We start from the raw sequence: 21,600 nt of genomic DNA on the forward strand, positions 1-21,600 counted from the left end.
GGTGAGCTTGAGAACCATGAAGTACCATGTGATGAACCGGCAGTACCATGTGATGGCACCTCGGCCCTGAGACAAAGGCTTGACGAGATGAGAACAGCAAGGCAGCCAGAGTACCTGAGAGGCAACAAGTAACGGGATGGATGTGGCCCATTCGTTAAGACATTGGCGTTTCCTTGGGGAGCAGAACCTGTCTGAAGGTGTTGAACCATCTGATGTGACACTTTCAGAAAGTGGAACATTCAACACGGAGAGTGTGGCAGGAGGACTGGGAAAGAGGAAGAGGAATTTAGAAGGCTGTGACAAGAACCCAGGACACAATGATGCTCTTAGGTCAGACTAGCAACAATGTGTGGGGAGAAGCGATGGAACCAGGATTTGGTAACCAGCACTTCTGCTAATGGGCCACATTTCTATCTGAAAAAATTGGAATTATGTATTTGCTGTGTGTTCACTATATTATGGATTAGCTGTGCAGGTTTGCCATTAACTGAAGTAGGAAAGTTTAGTGGGAGAAGCAGCCTTGGGAAGGAGATTATGTGAGATTTGATTTGTGGTATTGCGGAAATCCATATCAGACTTCTTCCAAATGGAGGTCTTGATAGGCAACTGGGAGTGACTTCGCCGATGAGGGAAGAGACAAAGCTGGAGGAGTTATTATCGGTTCATACGTGACACTGAACCCTGAGTTTGCATTCCAAGGGGCTGGTGTTGCTCCTCCGAGCAGGGATGTCCAGCACTGTGACCTGGAGCTGTGGTCCCCTGCTGTGTGGAGAGCACCCTGTGAACCAATGAGCTGGAATATCGCAAGATACCAAGAAATCAGGACAGGGTTTTGTGAAAAGACCACATTGTAAGAGCACAAGACAGCATCGGGACAGACACAGGGAGAAAACGCAGTCATAGGACCTCTACAGACTTGATTGATTTGCTCAAACGGAAAAAAAGAAAGCTTTCTCCAACATTTATGTATAAAACGTCAGCTGGAAAGAGGTCAGCTTGTCTCCATCCACTGAGTCTAGGTCAGCAGGGAGTGGGCCGTAAACTGGGCAGGGATGGGTTAGGGTGATCAAGCCCCCTGAGGGCTCCCCTGTTTTGGGCAGTCTGGGTGAACTGAGATGGGGTTAGTCCCCCTTGACACAGGCTCCAAGGGGCCTCCCTTGGAGATCACTGCTCCCCAGTATGTGCCGTCCCCCACTGCTGTGTGAGCTGCTATAGGAATGCCCTTCACCCTGCAACCACCACCACCACACATGCACCCCAGGACTCAGAGCTGGGATCCTGGACGTGGTCACCTCTGGGCTTTTCCTTGGGTCATCCAAGTAGGAGCTCCTATCACCTTTTTGCTGGTCTGTTCCTTCCCCCTCCCCCCCCCAAGCAACTCAGCCATTAGGCTTTGCTCACTTTTAAATCCCCCAATCTAGGTATAACCCACTGCCAGGTTCAAGGGTCAAAGTCCTGGGAGGGCAGAAGGGAAATGCTCTTCTCTTGGCATCCTTTGTTATGGATCACTCTTCCTAGCCAGTTTTCAGCTCCTGGATGTGAACCAGATCCACAGCACCTGATGTTGGATGACACAGCATACTCTACAATCAGGAGAGAAAGTAAAACCAAGGCGGTAAGGGACTAAGCATCATGTCCAAGGCCACCCAGCAGAGCCCGTGGAATCTGACCATCACGGCCAATGCTCTCATTTCCCCGGAAACAAGGCACTCCAGAGGGATACAGAGACTCGGGTAGCAGACTGCACATGGCGGAGTTCAGATCAAAACCAGACTCTTCACTTGCTGGATAGCTGCTCCAGGAAATTCTGCCTGAACTGCTTCTAGGCGATAGACATTTGCATTGTGGCTCACCCTGGTTGGTTTTTCCCCTAACCTCTGCTGGTCTCTCAGTTCTGGCTACAAGGGATAAAGAGTTTGATCACTGGAAAAATCAGTATGAGGACCCCATAGGCTGTTTGCCAGCAACCCAGGAACACAGTCCCCTGGTCACTGGGATCAGGCTGTGCCCTGCGGACAGATGTGCACCCCCTCCCAAAAAAAGCCGAAGTCAGCACAGCAGATAGACACGCAAACTTTTTGCCACTTTTGTATTTTATTGTGGAACTGAGTTTTTTTTTTTTTTCCTTTACATCAAATATCCTCAATGGAAGAGGGGATATTGCACACAAATATCATAAAAGCACTACATATTACTTTCACTGGAAACTAATTTTCTACATTAGATATGACTGGATAGAATAGAAGTGATGCAGGATTATAAGACGTCATACCATACACAGCTGCGGACTGACACAAACACCATTCAGAACGAGAGAGAGGAGTGTGGAGAGCTTCTCCGCGCCCGGCTCAAGATGCGCCTCTCCGGGGCCGGAGCGAGAAGGACTGCCCGCAGCAGCCGGGGCCGAGAGCGGGTGGGTGCCACCGCGGGTGTCCAGCCGGGCCGAGAGCGGGTGGGCACCGCCGTGGGTGTCCAGCCGGGGCTGAGAGCGGGTGGGTGCCGCCTTGGGTGTTCCACCGGCGTGGCCTCCAGCCTCTCCTCTGTGGCTCTTGCCTCGCGGAGCTCCACGCGAGTGCAGGGAAATTGTTGGGTTTTTTTTCCCCTTCCTTTTCAGTCTTTGAGGCTGCCTTTTAAGTGAACTTCATAAAGTCACAGCTTTTTAAAAATTTTTTTTGTAGGTTTTCAATAGTAAATAGTTTTAATACCAGGTGAAAAACCTAATTGCTTTCAAAGAATGCTCATTCCTAGGCTGCTTTTGGTGTGTTGTTCAGTTGGCTAAAAGATACAAGCTTTACATCGCTTCTCGGCCTTTTGGCTAAGATCAAGTGAAGATAAAAGCTTACAGTTCCTTTCAAATGGAAACAGGATCTTTTCTTCTAAATTCTGAAGAGCAAAAATAAAATTTAAAACAGTTATTATCCTAACTTACAAGATCATGACTGAGCAGGAACCTCCTGTGACAGGTGACTGAAAGAGAGGCAAGAAAAGCAATTTCAGACCTGTAGCTCCTGGGAGCTGAAATTTGGTAACAGAGGAAAATAGAAGGTGGTAGAACTTCCATTAGCAAATGATTAAATCTTATTTAAAGAAGTATCAGAAAGTTCCTAAAACTGCATAAGCTATCGGAGACACTTAAAACATTCATATACACTGGGGAAACCATTCACTATGATATGTAATGTTAAGAAAGAAAAAAAATTTTTTTTGAACTCCATGGAAATGGTGTTTAGGGGAGGGGGATTCAGTCCTTGTATCCAGTCCCACCACAAGACTGAGGGAGCATGCATGGGATTCAGGTTTAGAGAAGGGGGCGTTGGGGGGGGGGAGGGGGAGAGAATTGTTCAAATTGGAAATGGAGGCTCATGGCTAACATCTCATCTCTGCAGAATTTTGGTTAGGAATACTACCAGAAGGGTCGTGATCGTGGGTGCGATCTCCACAGAATGCCGTCCTTCAACCAGACGGGCAATTCCACTCAAGACATCCATCTACACCTTCGGCTCAAGTACTCAGTGCGAACAAAGCTCTAGAGTCCGGGTCAGTCTCTAGTTCTCACCATGAATGTACATGGTACATCGTGATGGCTGTTGCTAAACCAATTGTGAGTTGATGGAACTAGCAAAATTAGGTTAGTCACACAGGTAGGAGAGGTGTCCCAGGACAGGAGCAACCTGTAATGCAGATATTGGTTTTCCTGATATACTCCATGAGGCTCCGTGGCCTTCACTGAGAACAATGGATGGAGAAAGATACAGGCAGGTTTCCTAGGAAAACAAGCCAGCTGTCCGATGACAGTTTATATACATGTATTTCCCCCCCCCCATCAAATCCCATTACAGAAGAAAAAGGGTGGGGGAGGATTTAGGGGGCAGAGGAAATATAACTGAAGACTGGCTATATTTTCCTAAAGTATTTGAATTTCTGAAAGCAAAATAATGCACATTACAAAAATTTCATTTGGGAAATTGGAACACAACTCCATCTTCTATCACAGAAAAATCAACCAGAGGTCTGGCTTTGGCAAGAAGGCTAGACGTGTTTCTCTTCCCAGGCATCATGAGGATCAACTCAACCTTACCGCCGTTAGGAAATTATTCTGAGTGTCTCAGGTTGTCTCACGAAACGAGTTCGAAGTAGATGAGTTTATACTCAATGAAATCCATGTTCATCACAATGACTTTTCCATCATATGTTCATTTTTTTTTGTACCTTTAATATGTTCTTTTAAAGGGCTTGAAAGAAATGGGGAATAAATAAAAGCTGCATTGCTGGAGAAGCCTAACAAAAATAGAATATTAATCTTCTTAAAAAAATTAAACATTTGAAAAATGTATTTCACAGCATTAAGTAGACTGCATGGGTCTTCAGCAAAGCGACGCCAAAGAAGTACTGTTTAAACCCTCATCGTCGTTAGCAGTGCAAAACATCCACTCATCAGACAAAAATAAACGAAAATGTTAATTCTGAAATAAATAACTAACATAGAAAATAAAATGAGGTCGTTGTTCACTATGCTGTAGCTCTTAAGAGTCTGCAGGAAATGGAACGTGGCAGCCTGGCACGGCTGATGCTGAGAAGTCCGCCCCGTCTGAACACTGGGTGCACAGGTCCACGGCTTGGAACTCTGATGGCAGTTCTCGCCATGCTCTGGCTTCCCAGGATCACAGTTCAGTGATGACAATGATGGAAATCGTCTCTGGATTCTACAAGGATGAACCATAGGACTTGGGAGTTCATTTGTATTCCATAAATTATTCCTTTTTATTTATTTATTTTTTTTCCAGAAAAGAAGATCCCAATGCAAATTTTGCCAGGGTTCTTTAATCTGGTTCTTTTCCCTCATGCTTGAAGATATTGAAACAGTGTCACAACTGAGTGATGGATTTGCAAATGTCTTGAAGAGTAGCTTTGCCATGCTATTCTCCCCCCCACTCTCAAATACCATATACGCAGGTTTTTACATTATCGGAACCAAAGGGTGGGAGGTATCATTATTCCTGGTACTCATGGATTTTTAATAAATATTACTGCAATATCAGACTTCAATCTTGCCAGAACTTCAAAAGACATTATTCAATTTTTGTCTTATGAAACATCTAAAAAAAAAAAAAGAAATCATATCATTTGAAAATTTTCTTTGCATTTTCCTGTAAATGAAACATTTGTTAAAAAGTTCATCTATGAAAAGTTCTCACATATTCTAAAAAAAAAAAAATTCTTCTGTACACTTGTTCCCATAATTATGTTGAAATGAATGGAAAATTTAAAAAGCCGATGTAAGACAAAGGAAGGCAAATACTGTACACTTGCTGAGAGCTCTTCCCCCGTAAGATTCACTGCTTTCCCAGTTCTGATTAGAGAAGCCATTTCAATCTTGAACGTGCAATAGTGAAGAAGCTACTAGTGGTACAACTTGTTTGACTGAAGGGGCCACAGGTGCACAGAAGTGGTATTCCAAACACATGACTCAGCATCAAACTGTTGGACCAATCAGATGAGCTTCTGGTACCAGCACACACCGCGCAAACACGTGCTCCTTGACCTGGAGTGTCTATAATCCTACATGGATGTGTTATAAACTTGCTGTCTCCCATGAAAAAATAAGTGTATCAAGTATCTTTGTACATTCAAGTCACTTCCTAAGGCAAAACATCTACCGAATGTACTCCCAACTGCTTTGGTATTTGCTTCAGTTAAGTGGGGTGAACGTGGGTATTGCTGCATGCAGGCGAGCCATCAGAGTGGACTAAGTGGGTGGACAAATGCTGGGAGCATGCCTTAGATTGGTCTACTCGTGTGTTGAAAGGGTCAGAGAGTTCTGAATGGGGCTCAAAACCACTTGTGTGTCCAGTCTACACTCGCTACATCCTGTCAGTGCGTGACCTTCAAGTCTGAAGGAGTTGAATTAAGGCGTGAAGTTCTCACAGGCCCTCCTAACAAGTTGCGTTTCTCTTTTGTTTTGTTTTCCAACCAACTTGTTGTAGCAAATTAAGACCCTTTTGGATGACTCAGACGGACACAAATGGTAAACTTGACCTCTGTCGATTACATAAGACCTTCTGCCTGAGAAAACGTAGACCTAAGCGTTGGCCATGTCCTCCTCTGCTACCCCACCCTGCTCGCTCTGTCTGGGTGTCTCACCAGGACTTTACCATGTCATCACCTTCCCTCGCATCCTTTTTCTTTCTCATTCTTCTCTCTGTCTCTTCCTCTCCCTCATTTCTGCGTTCCCTTTGTGCGTTCCCTCTCTTGCTTGCTCGCTCTCTCCTTCTAAATGTCTCTACGTAGCAGAAGTCAGTTGGGTTTGCTAGTGCATGGTTTCCAACATGTTCAGCAGAGATGCACTGGGGTAGGTCATTTTGCAGTAACTTGAACCCTGTTGTGGGAATACTGTGACTTCCCTTAGCAATCAGCAAAAACTGAGAAATAGTGGTGACTTGCATTACCATGACACAGTATGGCATTTGGCAGGTAATTGTTCAGCGACTTAATTAGATGAAGTGACTTTTTTTTTTTTTTTTTTTTAGAAAAGGTAGTTTCAAAGTGAAGAATTTCTGGAAGCAAAGTCCAAATCCTGTGGTGTGGCTGGCCTTGGCTTTTACAGTTCAATCTTGCAAGCGGGGAAGGATTCATCTTGCATCACTACTGTGCTGCTGCTTGCTAACACCATGATGTTGAGGTCTTGCTGCTTCTCGTGAGTCTCCTGGTACCATTCCCTCATCACTTCTGAGTCATGAGTTGGGATCAGTGTCACCTACAGGGAGAGGGAAAAGAGCTGTTTAAGCGAAGAGACAGAAACAAGAGGAAGGCATGAAAGGTGCTAGCCATTAGAAGACCGGAGAACATTTTCTCTTTTTTCAAGAAATTCAAAAGCTTTTTGGACTTACATTTGCTAGAAACCAGAATAAAGCTGCATAAATATAATTTTCTTTCCTGGGGACTAAAACTAATGGCAACAAGTGACTTATCAATCTGTTCATTTATAGTCACTGTCAAGCTTTCAGTTCTTTCATGTCAAGAAATGTAATTTCTTGTAATGTGATTTTTGTGTTGCCTGTCATTCAACTAATAAATTTCACCCAACAGGTATTGCGTGTGTACTACAGCTCAAAGCCCTCGGAAGCCTCATCATTCCAATTCACATTTTGTCCTGAGGACAGAGGTTTGTATCTCGAATTCCTGCATGCGGCTGAAGATGGAGGAGGCATGGAGGTGCATAATATCTTTAATTGTAAGTTTCCAACAAGCAGTTCTAAGGAATGGTACACAAATGCACTTTACCATGTGATTCTCTACAGAACAACAAGTAAAACTGAATTAATAAGAGACAGTTCATGGCCAGGTATGGCGTGTGGGAGCTCTGGGTCTCCTTTTCTCAGCCATGCTCTTCCTCCTGTGGCATTTCACAGGGCCAGTGGAATATTTTAAGCTCTGGTTCACACAGGAAGCAGAGAGGTGTCAAGACAACTCTACACCAATTTTCACGTGGAACTCTGACCGCTTTGATCCACACAGACATAACACTCTTGGTATTTGGAGGTAACAGGCAATTAATCCTGGACTCGTTTTGGCGATTAATGAATGATGCCTTAGGCCAACCAGCTGGCTTGCCTCCAATGCCATGGCTACTGGTGGTGGCAGAGAATCCCAGTGTAGGCTATCCTCTGAAATGTTAAGCCTCCTTTGTCCCTGGGATATCTCAAGTGTGGCAGAATCAGGACGACCCACACTCCTTCTGCCTCTGGACACAGCTCAGATGCAGGGCAGACATGGCCCTGAAGCCCTTACCTGCATGTTGCTGCCCCACTGAGCCTTCCCTTCCAACAAGGCATCCAGGACAGCCCGGCTGGGCTCCTCAGCAGCTGGGTCGTTCCCACTCACCACGTAGTAGGATGACCTCACTCTCTTGAAAAATTCCACATCAACGTTCTTACTATTACTGTGGTTGGGGATGTAGCACAGGTCCAGGTACACAGGGAGACCTGGAGGCACAGCAGAGGGCTTGGCTGTCTTGGTGGTTCCTGGACCTTTGATAAATAAAAAGGTAAGATGGTAAGACAAACGTCACAACCATGTGAAGAGATCCAAGCATCCAGGGACAGCTCCTCAGATGCTCCACCCACCCCCTGGGACAGGCAAAGGGGGTGCACTTCCATCTCCTTAGCAACTGCAGTGGGCACTTGGCGCAAACAATCTGAGAAGGCAAAGCAGGGCTGTTTCCCATCTTGATAGGGGAAATGACAGATCTAAGAAGACGTCACTGGATGGTAAGAGGCCTCCTAAAAGAACCTCTAACACAGCATAATTTGAAAAGTTAACTAGAGGCTGGCATTGTGGTACAGGAGTAAGCCGCTTCCTGCAATGCCAACATTTCCCGTGACATCAGTTTGAGTCCCAGCTGCTCAATGATCAGCGCAGCTCTCCACTAACACAACTGGGAAAGGAGCACAAGATGACCAGTGCCACCCACGTGGGAGAACCAAAACGAAGCTGCTGCTTTCTGCCTGGCCCAGCTCCAGCTGCAGCAGGCCATTTAGAGGGGACCAGCAGATGGAAGAGCTCTCTCTCTCTCCACCTCTCCCTCCTTCTCTATAACTCTGCCTTTCACAAAAAAAAAAAAAAAAAAGTTTTTAAAAAAATCCCTGAAAAAAGAAGAAAAGTGATCCCAGGAAGGATTTTAAAAGTCAGAAGGAAGTATCTACATGCATTTGGCAAATTCTAATGAAATGATCCCAGTAATCCACTTTAGGGTCTCATTTAGTGGCTATTTTACCCACAGCTGAATACCCTGATATTTGGCCTAGTAAGCGATTTAGTTCTTAGTCCCACATGATTTCCAAGGTACTCAGCACCTCAGCCCCATGCGGAAGCCAGTGAGACACTGCCTTCTGCCTGCAGTACAGTGCCCTGACAGTGCATCTCTCCCAGGACAGGGCTGCATACAGAGAAAGGTTCAGAAACACAAGGCTTTCTCTAACTGACCAGAACATTCTAGAATGCAGAAAGGGCGTCCTGAAGCCAAAAATCCCAGTCTAAATCAGAAAGGCCTGGGAAAAGGAAAAACTTGGATTTACCCAAAAGATTTCTGGATAGGGCTGGTGTTGTGTCATATCTCATTAAACAGCTACTTGCTATGCCAGCATTCCATATAGGGACTGGCTGAAGTTCCAGCTTCTCCATTTCCGACCCAGCTTCCTGTTGAAACATCCAGGAAAGCAGCAGGGGATGGCCCAAGTTTCTAGGCCCCCATATGGGAGACCGAGGAGCAGCTCTCATCTCCTGGTTTTGGCTTGGGCCAGTCACAGCTATGGCAGCTATTTGGGGAAGTGAAGCAGAGGATGGAAGATCTGCCTTTCCCTCCTCCCTCACTCTAACTCTGCCTTTGAAACAAATCTTAAAAGCAAACAAACAACTTGTGAATTCCACCAACTGTCCAGTTTTATTTTTCAAGGAAGTAAGGGAATGCTGAGATTAAGCCAAAGTGGAACAAATGAGCAGGCTATTTTAATGAATCTGAGTTCAAAGCTTTCAAAGTACCCGTAATGAGCTCTCCTAAAGAATACTGACGTGTAACGGCCTGCATTGCTTCATGTGCACCACCACCACCAACAGATGGATACTGGGTATAGAAAGACATGAGGAAACTGCCAAAAGCTGACTCTGGTTTGTTTTCAAAGTTTAAGGAGTAGATTGACATTATGTTGTAGTGGATAAGGTGACCGACCACCTGCAGTGAGTTCCCCATCACTTCACTTCTCATCCTGCTCCCTGCTAACAGCCTGAGAAAGCAGCACAAGGATGACCCAAGCGCGGCCTCTGCCACCCAGGTGTCTCCATGTGACAGACTCAGATGAAACTCCTGGCTTCAGCCTGGCTTCCATGTTGTGATGATGTGGGGATTAAGTCAGCACATGGAAGATTTCTCCCTCTCTCCCTCCGTAACTCAAATTGCCAAAAGTATAAATCTTTTAAAAGAAAAAGTACAATCTTACATCTTTAGAGTTCTTGACTATTTACTCATCTTCATTCACTATTTTTCCTTGAAATTATCTGTTTAAGTATCAGAGTCTTAAAAACTCAACTGCATGGACTAGGATATGTATGTTCTGGCAAATCTGGTAGCAAATTTCATTGGTTTTTATTTGTTTGAATGGATTTTGTATTTTCCTTTCAGAGCAAGGTGGAAATCACTTTTTTCAGACCAAAGAGTTAATATCCAGTGCTTTTCCATTCGCTCCATAAGTTGGACCTAATTTTTTGTAAGACTAAATTTGATGAGAAGTAAACCCCAAAATTGATGCTCCACATTGCTAAAGTACAGTTTTGTAGATTGAACTAATATATCCTAGTACACACTGAATTTGGACACTCCCTAATCAATCAAGGAGATGTTATTTAAATTATTGAGTTTGGGTCATTTTTGGTTACCTTGTTAACTGTCATCCAAAACCCCTGGGCAATCATATCAAGTCAATGAAAGGCAGCATGTGGATCCTTGCAGGTAACTTTAAAGCAACAGAGTGAAGCCGAGCTGTCGGAGAGTCAGACTCATCACTGCTGAGAACCTGGTACATACACAGGAGTACCAGGACCAAACCCGGAATGATCGAAAGTCAGGCATGTCAGCCTTGCTCTAGCAGGTTTCAAACCGAAAGGGCATTGTGAGCCTCTTGCTAGGTTGTCAGATAGGAAGGTGGCCATAGAAAAACCTTGGGTTTTCCTTTCAATAAGTTCTGAGTATTCACTAATCAACGGAAATGATGGGACTCACTGGTTAAGAAAACAGAACACTGCCTGTAATGATAACTGCTTAAACAAAATGCTTTTTATTATTATTATTATTATTATTTTTAAAGGCGGATATACAGAGAGGAGAGACAGAGAGGAAGATCTTCCCTTTGGGCCGTCCTCGACTGCTTTCCCGGGTCACAGGCAGGGAGCTGGAAGGGAAGCGGGGCTGCCGAGATAGAACCGACGCCCATATGGGATCCCGGGCATGCGAAGCGAGGACCCTAACCACTTGCGCCACCGCGCCGGGCCCTGCTTTTTTTTTTTTTTTTTTTTTTTTTAAAGGGGGCGGATTCTACATCTCGGCCTAGACTGGTTATTGCAAGCATGGTGGAGCCTCTCATTTTTCCCATGGCATTTGGGAGCTCCTGGTGTGTGTCTCTGAGGCTTAATTCTGCAGAGCTGCAGCACAACACGGCTTGATGCACACAGCCTTGGTACTATGACTTCAGGGTGGTGGTTTCTATGTGACAGCATGGTACAAACCCAGAAATCCCCTCCAAGCAGTCCTGGCTACTCTGGGCCCTGTGCCAAGCTAACCCTTCAAGCCCAAGGACCACACTGAGCAGGAGAGAAGCCCAAGAAAAGCAAGATGAAACTATGTAAAAAAAAAATGTTGTGGAAAAAAACGAAATTAAAAGAGAAATTGGAAAGTTTGAAATCCGTGCTCAGTTGTATTTCTTTCTCATAGTATGCACTTTCCATGAGCTTTTCAAGAACCCTCATCTAAAGGCTCCAGAGAGAGGGGCTTTTTGGTGCTGTGGCCTCTCTCGGGAGGCCTGGCATCTTCAACGTACCTGCAGTTGCCGTCTTGGTTGATTTGGATGCAGAGACATTGGCGGCATTCTTGGTCTCCTTATCTTTCTCGTCTCCACGTGCAGCTTTGACCTCAGGAGTGGTGCTGGTTTTCGGCACTTTCTCCACAGATTCTTTCTTCTTGGGGGAAGCCACTCGGGATACCTTGTCTGAGGATTCTTTCAAGGTGGCTGGTTTTGGTGAAGCTGCTGCTGGCTTGGATTTCCCATCGCTCTTCTTGACTGGTGAAGATGACTTGGTCTTCGTCCCTGGCTTCTTGGTTTTGGTCTTCTCCTTCAAGTCTTTCTTCAGAGCTTTGCCTAGGTTCTGCTCAATGGCCAAGGCCTCAGGGTCAACCATGGACACATCAGGGTGGCGTGGAGAAGGGCTGCGGTCTTGCACGGGGGCTGGAGGGGGATCCATGTGCTTGTACGTGACGGTTTTGTCTGTGGGGATGGTCTCTGACTCATCCTCAGAGTCGATATTTGCATCTGCTGTGATGGAGGGGCACTCTTCCGTCTCTGGAGGCACATCAGAGTCGGTCTGAGATGGGGCTGACTCGCTGACAGAGGTGGGAGGGGTCTCATCACACTGGCGCCCCTGAACCTTTCCTCCCGGGGGAGGTGGAGCACCCCCTAATTGGGTGAGGGGCTTTTCGGTGTCATCGGTGGGATCCTCACTGGCAAACCACTCTAGTGGATTGGGATTAATGAAGGAGGGTGAGAGCTCTGTCTTAGGATGTTTGTACTCACAGGAGGACACGAGACATAGGTCAACCTCCTGGCGGGCTTCTGAGGGCGACTTCTCTGCAGCGTAGCATCGGTCTGAGGTCTCATAGGAGTAAGTAGAGCCCTGCGGGGTTTTGGTGATTTTCTCTGAAGTCTCATAGCAGTATGTGGAAGTATCAGGGGTGTGTGTGGTTTTTGTAGATGTCTCGTAGGAGTAACTTTCAGACTCAGGGAAACTGGAGATTTTCTCAGTGGTCTCATAAGAGTAGCTGGAGTCTCCCAATGTGTGGCTGCCATCGTCAGAGTCATCATAGCCATTGCTGATGTCATCCAGGAGCCTTCGAGATCTCTCAGTCTTCTCATAGCTGTAGCCACTCACTGCAGGGGTCCTTGTTGTCTTCTCACTCATCTCGTATGAATACCCATCCTCTGCAGGTGTCCGGGTGGTCTTCTCAGTGATTTCACAGGCGGAGCCGCCATCCTCGGGGCTCTTGGTAGTTTTCTCAACGGTCTCGTAGGAGTAGCCACCATCACATGGGGATTTGATGGTTCGCTCTGTCTTTTCATAGTAATAGCTGTCCATATCTGGTGCCCGTGTTGTTTTCTCATAAGACTCATAGTCGTAATCTTCTTCATCTGGGGACCTGGTTGCTTTCTCAGGTGTTTGATAGGCGTAGCTGAAGTCTCCAGGTGTCCTCCCTCCACTGTCCTTCTCCACACCAGAGGTTGTCAAATCTCTACTCAAGGCTAGGTGGTGTTGCATTGTATCGAATAACATCGAGGCACGGAAACCATAGGGCTCTGCAGAGCCTGCACCTGTGGGTGGGGAGGAAGAAGTGGGGCAAGCTGCCATGCTCTCTTTGACTGCAGAGGTAGAATCTGAAAAACCAGGAGAATATAAAGGAGAGGACTCCCGTGGAGTGAGTGGAGAGATATCAGATTTAGGAGAGAGCTTCTCTCCTTCCAGACTTTGCACTTTTTCAGAGGTCAGAGAGGCATACAAGGCCATATCTCGGGGAGCAGCAACGTCAGACAGAGTATCTTCTTGAAGAGGAGAAGCTATCTGAGAAGGGGTATGAGCAGAAGAGGTGGACGGGGAGGCCTCCACCTGAGACACTGAGATGAGTTCTGAGAGATCATTATCTTGCGTGAAGGATGGCTCCTCCATGGGTGGTATCTTATGTGACAAACTGGAGTCCTGCATGTCAGAAGGACTATAGTCCACCTCTGTCGGCCCATTTTCTGTGATGTGGAGCACACCTGCTCCCACTGCAGACTGATCTGGAGACTGCCTACTGAAGTCCATAGCAAGGGAATGCTCAGGTGATTCTTGGCCAAATTCAATAGACATGGAAGACTGTTCCGATCTGTGATCCTGGACCGGTGTCCTGGATTTGGCTGTTTTAGGGGAGAAATCTGGTGGAGAAATTGACATTGGTCTTGGGCATTCTTCTTTTGATGGAGACATTTCTGTTTCCTGGAACGTGGTAGGTGTTTGCACAACAGACACTGAAAGGGAATCATCGACTTCTGTGGAGTGTGGGGAGCCCACCTCGGCATGCAGAGAAGGAGACACGTCATCTGTGGTTGGCTCTGGGAATGAGCTTGTAGCCACAGAGGCCGTGGAGACTGAGGCCACCCCTTCCATATGCGAGTAGGTGTCTTCTGCTACACCCTCGTCCACAGGTGTGGCTGACTTGTCTGAGACAGTGCCCTCAGAGATGGACATCTTAGTGTCTTCTTTAAAAGACCCAAACTGACTGACATCTACCTGTGTTGGAGAAACATCTCCTAATTTTCTTTCATCCAAAGCTAGTGCTGGTTGGGAACTCACAGACTCAACATCGTCAGTCTTCTTGTCTTGATCGAAATCTTCCTTTATCGGTATAAAGTCCATGCTCTTCCCTTCCTCTCTATCTGGGTAAAGACTCGTGGATGCCATGTCAGAGACTGGAGACATCTGGTCTGGGAGTTCTTGCTTGCCATCCTTTCCTTCAAATGGACTTTCACTACTTCTGCTCGGAGCCTTGTCATCAACACTCAGGAAACTGTCATAGGCAGACTCGGATCCCAACAGGGGAGGACTACGCAGAGGTGACAAGACCTTCTCAAGGGGAGACTCAGAGTCAGGCACAGGCTCATCCATGGGGCTCACGGAGGCTCTGTCACTCTCATCTTTGGCATCACTGAATTCGAATCTCACGGGGACAGCTGGTGGCTTCTCAATGACCTCTGTAGGCAGGTGACTTGATTTCTCTTCGGTGGGAGATTGGTAGTAAGGTGTGTGGCCTGCACTGCCAGTCACAGACTGAGAAGGGGACACCACTTCCAGAGTCTTCTCCTCGGGACTAGCACAGCGTTCCTCAACTACTTCCTGTGGTACCTCAGGAGACACCGGGGCTACTTCTGCCTCTGTAGAGACTTGAATTTCATTGGGTGTCAGAGAGAAGTTGACGCTACGTTCCCCCAGGGGCGTCTTCTCTACAGGAGACTGCGGAGATGGGCTCTGGGATGGGCTCTTCGGCGGGCTGAGTTTTTCCTCAGAAACTGTGGAGAAGGTCTCTTTGACCTCCAGCGTGGCACTGGCTTTTGCTTCTTTCTCTTCTAAGTAGTAGGCATCACGCAGAGCGGATCTGCTGAATTTGTCTTCCTCCATGGAGGAGGGTGGAGAGATGGTGGATGCTGAGGCGTTGTAGTCTTTGCCATCAGTGGCATCTGTTTTTGACCCATCCGACAGTCCATTGAGTGATGTCACAGCAGGCTTGGCGTATTCCTGGGAATACAAGGCAGATTCATATTTGGTGATGTTTACAAATTCCTGTGATGGGGACTCTGTTTCTTCGTTATTGGTCTCATCACTCATTACATCGCGAGGAGTGGACATCTCATCCATGGGGGTGGGCTCGCTGGAGATCTCAATGGTAGACTGAGTGTAGCCCGAGGTGGCAGTGAATTCCTCAGGTTGGTCCTCTCGATTGTCCTCATCAGAGGCCGTGGCTTCGCTCTCGGAGCCTCCAGGTAGTGTCTCATCATGAATGGAAGAGGCAGGCTCTCTGCTGGGAGACTGGGCCCCAGGCTGCTTGACTGAAGCCGTGAGGAAGCCATACTGGTCTTCCGCACCTCTGGTCTCTGCGGCCTTGTCAACCACGGCCATCACGTAGTCTTCAGCTTCTGCTTTCTCAGGCTCATAGTCCTCCTCCCTGGCGTCCTCAGCTTTGTCCTCCTCATCGCCCTCCTCCTCGGATTGTTCGGCCTCTTCTTTTTCAATTGCTTCGTCCATGTCTTCTTCCGCTCTGTCATCGGCGCTGGCCACCGACTCCCTCTTCTCCTTGATGTGTACATCCGCCTCGGCCTTAGCCACCTCCTCGTCCTCGGCAGCGCCATGCTTGGGGGCGCCCATGCCCATGCTCTCCTCAGCATCCTCTTCCGGCTCCTCGGCTTCCTCGGTCTCAGCCTTCTCTTCGTAGTCTCCGGCCTCCGAGGACTCCTCAAAGCCAGCCCCTTCGTCTTCGTATTTCTCCGTGTCCTCCACCCCTTGCTTCTCCACGGGCTCCAGCTCCTCGGGCGTCTGCTCGCACTCGCCCTCCCCTTCGGTGGTCGTGATGCCCTCATCCGGGGACTCGGCAGGGCCTTTGAGGACTTCCGTCTCTTTCTGGATGACGTAAGCTTCGCCCGCCTCGGTCGCCTTGAGTTTCTCTTCGTCTTCCATCAGCTCCAGCTGAGGCTTGATGCCCTTGGCCACGTCCACCTCTTCGGCTTTTAATTCCTCGAAGTCCTTGGTGAGGTCCTCGGGGGATGACATGAGCGAGCGCTCGGCCTCGAGCTCCTTGCCGGGACTGGGAGCAGCCGTCCCTGCCGCGGCCACGGCGGCCATGGCGGCTGCTGTGGCGGCTGCTGTGGCGGCGGCGGCAGCCACCTCGGTGGGCTTGCTTTCCTTCTTAACCACTTTGATCTTGCCCTTCTCCTTCGGCTTGCCCGCAGCCACGGTGTCTTTCTTGGCCGGTTCCTCCTTCTTGGCAGCTACTTTGGGTTTCAACGTGGCAGGTTTTTTCGCATCAGACAGAGGGGTGGATGGTTTCTTTGTGTCTTTAGTGAGCTTCTTGATGTCTTTTTTAGGTTCTTTCTCTTCCTTTTTCATCTCCTTCTTTTCTTCCTTCTTCACTTCCTTCTTGGCTTCCTTCAGGGGCGTTTCCTTCTTAACCTCTTTCTTGGGTTCTTTCTTCTCTTCCTTCTTGATTTCTTTTTTGACTTCCTTCTTCGCCTCTTCCTTTTTCGGTTTCTCCTCTTTCTTGACGGGGGTCTTGTCCTCCTTCTTCACCACCTCCTTCTTGGTTTTTTCCTTCTCCTCTTTCTTCTCGTCAGATTTCGCCTTCACCTCCTTCTTCACCGTCTTCTCTTTGGAGACCTTGGGTTTGACGTCTGTGGTTTGCTTTTCCGCCACGTCGGCTTTCGCGGGAGGCTGCTCGTCCTTGCTGGGCGCCTCCTTTTCCGCCACGGTTGTTTTAGCCTCTGCTTTGAGGGGCTTGTCCTTCTTGACCGGCGCCTTTTCTTTGCTCTCCACCTTGGCTGGCTTTTCCACCTGATTAGCTTTGGTGACATCGGGGGCTTCTTCCTTTGATTCCTTTCGCACGGGTTTGCTGGGCACCGGTTTGGCGGCTGGCTTCAGGTTTTCTTTGCTGTCGGCCCTCTGCTTCAGTTTGACCTGTTTGACTGCGGGAGCGGGCACCTGGCCAGTCAGATCCTTTTGGGTGGCCAGCGGCTGCTTCAGGAAGTCTAAATGTTTGAGTTTTTCCAGTCCTTCCAGGATGTTGTATTGGGTGCTGTTGCCAGGAAACAGGACGCGGATGATTTTCTCAGCAGGGTTTGCCGGATGCCACACGATCAACGATGAGACTGAAGTTAAATAGGGAATCGGGATATCTACTTCCTGGCCATTAGGCAGGATGAGTTCAGCCTTATCTTTGCTGGTGCCAGTCCACTGCTGCATAAAATACTGCATTTCTTTGCTGCTCTTGACTGGGTTAAGCACATACATCTCAAGTTTACCCACTCCCATTTTTTGGAAAAGAATGACAGGATCAATGGTGTTGCCTACATTTCGAAACAGAGGCTCTGGCTTCATAGAGAGCTTGTTCAGGTACTGGAGAGTGAAGCAGGCTTCCTCCAGGCTTCTCTTCATCTTGATGTTGGGCTCTGGGTTTTTCAGATTTTCCGGGACGTTGAGAAACACAACGCCCAAGTCAGGGGAGATGAGATTTTTCATCCAGTCACTGTTTGTGGTCGAGCCCTGTGACTGCTCCTCCTCAAGTTCTGCAATCTTGCGCTGCAGCATGCTGTTGATGCCCGGCAGGTTGTCATCGCCAATGTGTGTGAGCAGGATGGAGTCCACTCGGTCCAGGTGTCGGATGAGTTTCCAGAAACATGACTTTCTCTCGGAGCCGCCATTGATGAGCATGTTGAATCCGTTGACCGCAAACAAGGCGGAGTCACCTCTCCCTCCTGGGAAGATGTAACAGCAGGGCTTGGAGAGCTTCAGAAATCCTCCCGACGTGGGAGGCTCTAGGATGTCAAAAGGGGACAGGACTTCCACTGATTCTGAGAGATACTCGGTAAACTCAGAGAGTCCTTCCATTTCTGGCAGTATAGAAGCTGAGTTGAGCTTGATGTTGATGAAGTCTTGCAGATTATGTCTGTCAAGATTGGAATTCTTCCAGTCCCCTTCTTCGGGACAGAACAGGGTTAAGCTGGCTTTGTTGGCAGGATGGGTAGTGCTCAGTAACTCCCCAATCTGGATTTTAACAAAAGAAAAGAAAGGAAGAAGGGGTTTAGGTGACTATCACCATCCCATCATACCACCTAAAGTTGCTGACACAGGACCACAGGCTGCTTGGCGACAGAACAGTACTTTTTGTCTGAGTTCTAAAATACCTGCATGTCAGAAGGGGTACAGCCTGTGTCCCCAGCATCCCCAGGTCCTTCTGCCCCATTCCCTGTGACCTCCAGCCACTCCAGAACTCGGCTCCAGTTAGAAGACCAGTGGCAACCGGACAATCAGTGCATGGCTCACTGGGGCTATGAACTACTCTGGGTACTCTTGCAAAGACACATCATGCCAGGATGCCCTTTAAAAGACACTGAACCAGCCCAGGAAAAAGCTGTGTGAGTCATTTAATCACTGACACAAGACTGTTTCTTTTAATCCACTTAGCTTGGCAAATGGTAAGCAAGTGATGTGCACATTAAAGAAATTTAGATAACATATTTTATATCTCTTTTCAGAAACTGATAGGCACCAAAAAAAATTTTTTTTGGTAGACTGTCCCTGCATGGGAGGCAGGAAGGCATTGACTATTACTACAAAAATTTACTCATTTTTGGTATAAGTCCCTACTACCTGAAATATGAGTGGTTTACCCAGTGGATAAATAAATGCTTTTATGATTATTGTGTGATGATTAAACTAGCTGGCCAATTATATAAGCCAATGGCCAGATTTGATTCCCCATTTGCTCTCTATTTCTTTGCCTTGCAAACAAAAATACAAAAACTTTTAAAACTAAATAGCCATGACTAAATTCTTACTAGCAATCCAATATGGGAAGCAGGTTCCCCAGATGTCTGCCCTAGTTCATGCTAAAGTCCAGGATGAGACACTCTGCTTGCTTTCTGCACTCATTCTTTACTTTTTTGAAATTAGAAAATAATTATTTAAAAGGCAAACAGACAGATGGACCTACAGGAACCTTCTTTCCGTTGGTTTACTTTCCCGATGCCCGCATGGCCAAGGATGGACCAGGTCCAAGCCAGGAGCTGGGAACTCAGTCCAGATCTCTCATGTGGATGGCAGGTATCCAACTAATTGAGCCACTGCTGCTGTCTCCCAAAGTGCACATTAGCAGGAAGCTGGAATCTGGAGCGGAGCCAGGTCCCTAACCCAGAGCCTCCATATGGGATGCAGTTGTCCCAAGTGGTAATCTTCAGCATGGCCCTGAAGGCCTGCCCTCCCATTCTTCTCATGGTCGAATGGGCAGGCGTGAGTGGCTAAGCCCATAATTAGCTCAGCTGCTTTTGAGTACATTGCTAAGTAGTTCCAAAGTATGGGGATGTGGAAAAGCAAACTGGGATCAAAACGGTGATTGTGGTTTAAGGAAAACGCTGCTTGCCTTTTCACTCCAGATTAAGGCCAGATGGTTTTAGTTTAGCAAACTATAAGGCAGAATCATGCGATGAGTCCCAGCCCTCTTGCTGTTTCAGCAAGGTTGGTAAGTCAACTCAATGGGTCAGCCCACAGTTCTCTAGGTCCTGGAGGGGCAGTGAGGGAGGGGAAAGGTACAAGGTTTCCTTTCATGCAATCCTCACCACCCATCAGCTCTGCAATGTAGCCTTCTAGGATCAGAGTGGTCTCCACTGTATCGCCATCAGAACATTAATATTCAGAGGCCACTCTAAAGTGTGTGTGTGTTTGTGTGTGTGTGTGTGTGTGTGTGTTGGGGAGATTAAGGATAATTTACACAATCTGAATTATCCTTACCCTCACTCTCTCCCCCGACACACACACACACACACACACACACGATCTGTTAGATTGCAGTAAGACAGTCCATTTTGTTGCTAGCCTATTCATTTTAAGTGAAATATCTTAGTGAAGAGTTACAAAACAGCAAAATGGCAAAACATTGTTAATGTCTTCTTTCTTAACTTTAGGTGCTCCTGTAAAAATCATGGAATCCAATGCCTATTCTGGAAACTATGAAGACAGAAAAGGTTCCCATCATGGGGGTGGGGGGGGAGTGGGGCGGAATCTTTGCTTCAATCATTTCTTGACCAAAGTAAACATGAGCACCAAATAAGAATCCTTTAGATCCTAATCTTCACGCACAACACCATTCTTCATGTTTGCTAATACATTCTTAGGGTTAAACCCAGGGTAACTCAAAACTGTTCATAGATACGTGTTATTTATTTATTTATTTATTTATTTATTTATTTATTTATTTATTTCTTAATTTTAAAAACAAATAGAAATTTCCTATCTACCCGTTCATTTTCCAAATGTCCACAGCAGCCATGGGTCGAAACTGGGAGCAGTGAACTCAAGTCTTGGTCTGCAAATGGGTGGCAGGGATCAAGTACTTGGGCAATGACCAGTGCCCCTCAGTGAGTACATTAGCAGGGCACGAAAGAAAGACAGGAGCAGGCTTAGAATCCAGGCACTTCGATGTGGTTGCAGGTACATTGAAAAACACCTTACCCATAGCACCAATGCCTGCCCTTTAGAATGAATTTTTTAAAATTACATTATTTTGAAATTGTACCTAGCTGAGATATTGGTGGTTGGGGGAAAGGGAGTCAAGGGCAAAACTCAGTTGTGCAAAAATATTCAATAGCTAGTTCTTGCTTTATTTTGTTTTGTTTTGTTTTAAGCTTATTATCTTGGGCCTGGTGCAATGGCACAGTGGCTAAATCCTTGCCTTACATGCACTGGGATACCATATGGGTGTTGGTTTGTGTCCCGGCTGCTCTACTTCCCATCCAGTTCCCTGCTTGTGGCCTGGGAAAGCAGAGGAGGATGGCTCAAAGCTTTGGTGCCTTGTACCTGGGTGGGGGGGCGCAGAAGAAGCTCCTGGCTGCTGGCTTCAGATGGACTCACCTCCAGCCATTGCAGCCACTTGGGGAGTAAATCAGTAGACAGAATATCTTTCTTTCTGTTTCTCCTTCTCTCTGTAAATCTGATTTTCCAATCAAAATGAATACAATTTTTAAAAAAGATTCTTATCTAGATTATTTAGAAAGATGTGGGAGTGATCACCTATCCATTATGTTACTCCCAAATGCCCCAACAGCCAGGGCTGAACCAGACTGAAGCCAGAAGCCCAGAATTCCATTGCGGTCTCTAGTGTGCTGCAGGACCCAAGTACCTGAGCCACTACCTGCTGCCTCTTAGGGTTGACATTAGCAGGAAACTATCGCATGTGGGTCAGAAATCAGTCCCAGGTGATTACATAAAACAACAGAATGCAAATACCAGAAGCAGCAGCTTAACCCTCTGCACCAAAACACCTTCCCAGATCACCAGCTTTTTTACTAGAGGTGTGAAGTCACAGAGCCCAAATGTGAGACGACATAAGAATATCTCCCTGCGGTCCATCCTCCTACCAGTGTACATCAGTTTCTATAAAATGCAGGAAATGATATAAAGTAAAAGCAAGATTACACAGAGTTCTAAGGAAGTCCGAAGCCATGGAGGGGAAAAAGCAAACGGGGGGTGGGGCGGGGAGCAGGGATGGAA

At 47.1% G+C, this 21,600-nt stretch overlaps 1 protein-coding gene across 2 annotated transcripts in view; it reads right to left on the bottom strand.

Annotated features, from left to right (window-relative positions):
* Positions 1-2,078: 2,078 nt before the first annotated feature.
* Positions 2,079-21,600, bottom strand: part of MAP1B (microtubule associated protein 1B) — an 89,253-nt gene continuing 69,731 nt past the window's right edge. For both annotated transcript variants that reach the window (XM_040979050.1, XM_040979049.1), the window contains 3 exons: positions 11,586-18,099; positions 7,789-8,027; positions 2,079-6,754 (listed from right to left, as the gene is read on the bottom strand). In XM_040979050.1, the coding sequence (XP_040834984.1) occupies positions 6,599-6,754; positions 7,789-8,027; positions 11,586-18,099 (6,909 nt within the window). In that variant the 3' untranslated portion in view covers positions 2,079-6,598. The remainder of the gene's footprint in view (positions 6,755-7,788; positions 8,028-11,585; positions 18,100-21,600) is intronic.

The sequence above is a fragment of the Ochotona curzoniae genome, unplaced genomic scaffold (assembly GCF_017591425.1).
Source record: "Ochotona curzoniae isolate NIBS_2020 unplaced genomic scaffold, NIBS_Ocur_1.0 contig_293, whole genome shotgun sequence".
In the NCBI taxonomy this organism is placed as follows: Eukaryota; Metazoa; Chordata; class Mammalia; order Lagomorpha; family Ochotonidae; genus Ochotona; species Ochotona curzoniae.